Raw genomic sequence first — 1,454 nt, 5'->3', positions numbered from 1 at the left:
GGAAAGAGATTAGCACGTTCACAACGGCACAAGAGATGACCTCCATGAGCGCAGAAAGTCACCTGCTTCACAACCCCACTTTTTGTACCGAGAACAGGCACAAATGTCCAAGTGCACACATGGGATCACATGTGTTACAGCGGAGGGGGACTCCCAATGCCAGCAGCTCCGCCAGGGCCACCAGCGGTCACTTGAAACATAAAACCAAGAGGCTCCAAAGCGGGACAGCGACCGTGGACTCCAGCCCTGACCGCGGCTGCAGTCGCTGGAGGAAGCTTTACCTGCCACCATCTAACCAATGTTTCCCCAGGTTCGATCCTGGAGAAGGATGCGTGCGTGGGGAAAGCAGCCCAACAACGCCTTCTCCCCCGGCTCGCTGCTCGAGGAACCAGGTCAGAGCAGGGGACGAAGCCCACAAGAGACCAAGCCCCTTCTCCCCGTTAGATGCCACCAGACTTACAAGCAACTGGGGCCAAACAGGGCAGAACCCGCCAACCCCGAGCCCCGGCTCCGGGGCGCGGGGAAGCCGCCCCTGCCCGTCCCCGCAGGCACCTACTGTTCACACACTGGGTGAGGATGAGCTCCAGCTCGTCCTTGGGCCGGTGCTTGGTGTCCTCCACCAGGCGGTACACGCGGTGGCGCCGGGGGTGCAGGCGCGGCGCACGCCCCACCTTGCTCAGTGGGACCTGCCACCACCGCTCCACCACCACCGTGCCCTGGGGGCGAGACACAGGGGTCAACGGGGGGCGGGCGGACGGCCTGCCACCCCGCCAAGGGAGACCCCAGGGGGCACCACCCCCCGGGGGGGGAAGGACCCTTGATCACCCCCCCAAGAGAGGGGCACCACCCCCGGGAGGATCACGACCCACCCTGCTGGGGACGCAGGCGAACGGCGCCAGGCCCCGCTGGAGCAGCCCCCCACCCCACTCCAGCGCCCGCCGTAACATGGCGATCAGTGCGCATGCGCCGCCGGGCGGCGAAAGAACCCGGCGCGCGCAACGGAGGCGACAAAGGACCCAGCTCGGGGCTGCCCCCGGCGCGCCTGATCCGCCCCGCCCACAGCAGGCCTCTCTGGGGGCACCCCCGAGGCGGGAGCGGGAGGGGCCGGTACGTGCTCCCAGTATCCTGCCTCGCTGCAGCCGGAGCCCATTGCTCCTTGTCTGCCCCTGCCCCGCGGGGCCGCCCGCTCCTCCTCTTGGCCACCCCCAGCGGGGAGCTGAAGGCCGCTGTCAAACCCCCTCCTCTCCTCTTCTGCAGACTCAGCCAGCCCGCTGCCCCTCGCCAGTCCTGTCCCTCAGCCCCACGGCCCTTGTCGCCGCCTCCACTGGTCCCTCTCCCATGTGTCCGCATCCTTTCCGTAGCGGGGGCCCAAAACGAGACGCAGGACCACAGATGTGGCCTCCCCGGTGCCGAACAGAGGGATGAATCGCTGCCCGCGATCCACCCACGACGCT

General features: G+C 67.7%; 1 protein-coding gene across 1 annotated transcript in view; it reads right to left on the bottom strand.

The window, feature by feature from the left end:
- The window catches only part of MRPL9 (mitochondrial ribosomal protein L9), a 6,961-nt gene extending 5,967 nt beyond the window's left edge, over positions 1-994 (bottom strand). Inside the window, exons 1-2 of the mRNA XM_006036251.2 lie at positions 870-994; positions 557-716 (exon numbers count right to left, since the gene is read on the bottom strand). Coding sequence (XP_006036313.1) covers positions 557-716; positions 870-947 — 238 coding nt within the window. The 5' untranslated portion in view covers positions 948-994. The remainder of the gene's footprint in view (positions 1-556; positions 717-869) is intronic.
- Between the last annotated feature and the right edge of the window lie 460 nt (positions 995-1,454).

This window comes from Alligator sinensis, unplaced genomic scaffold (genome assembly GCF_000455745.1).
Source record: "Alligator sinensis unplaced genomic scaffold, ASM45574v1 scaffold880_2, whole genome shotgun sequence".
In the NCBI taxonomy this organism is placed as follows: domain Eukaryota; kingdom Metazoa; phylum Chordata; order Crocodylia; family Alligatoridae; genus Alligator; species Alligator sinensis.
The sequence above is the reverse complement of the archived record's forward strand: the minus strand, read 5'-3'. Positions and strand labels throughout refer to the sequence as shown.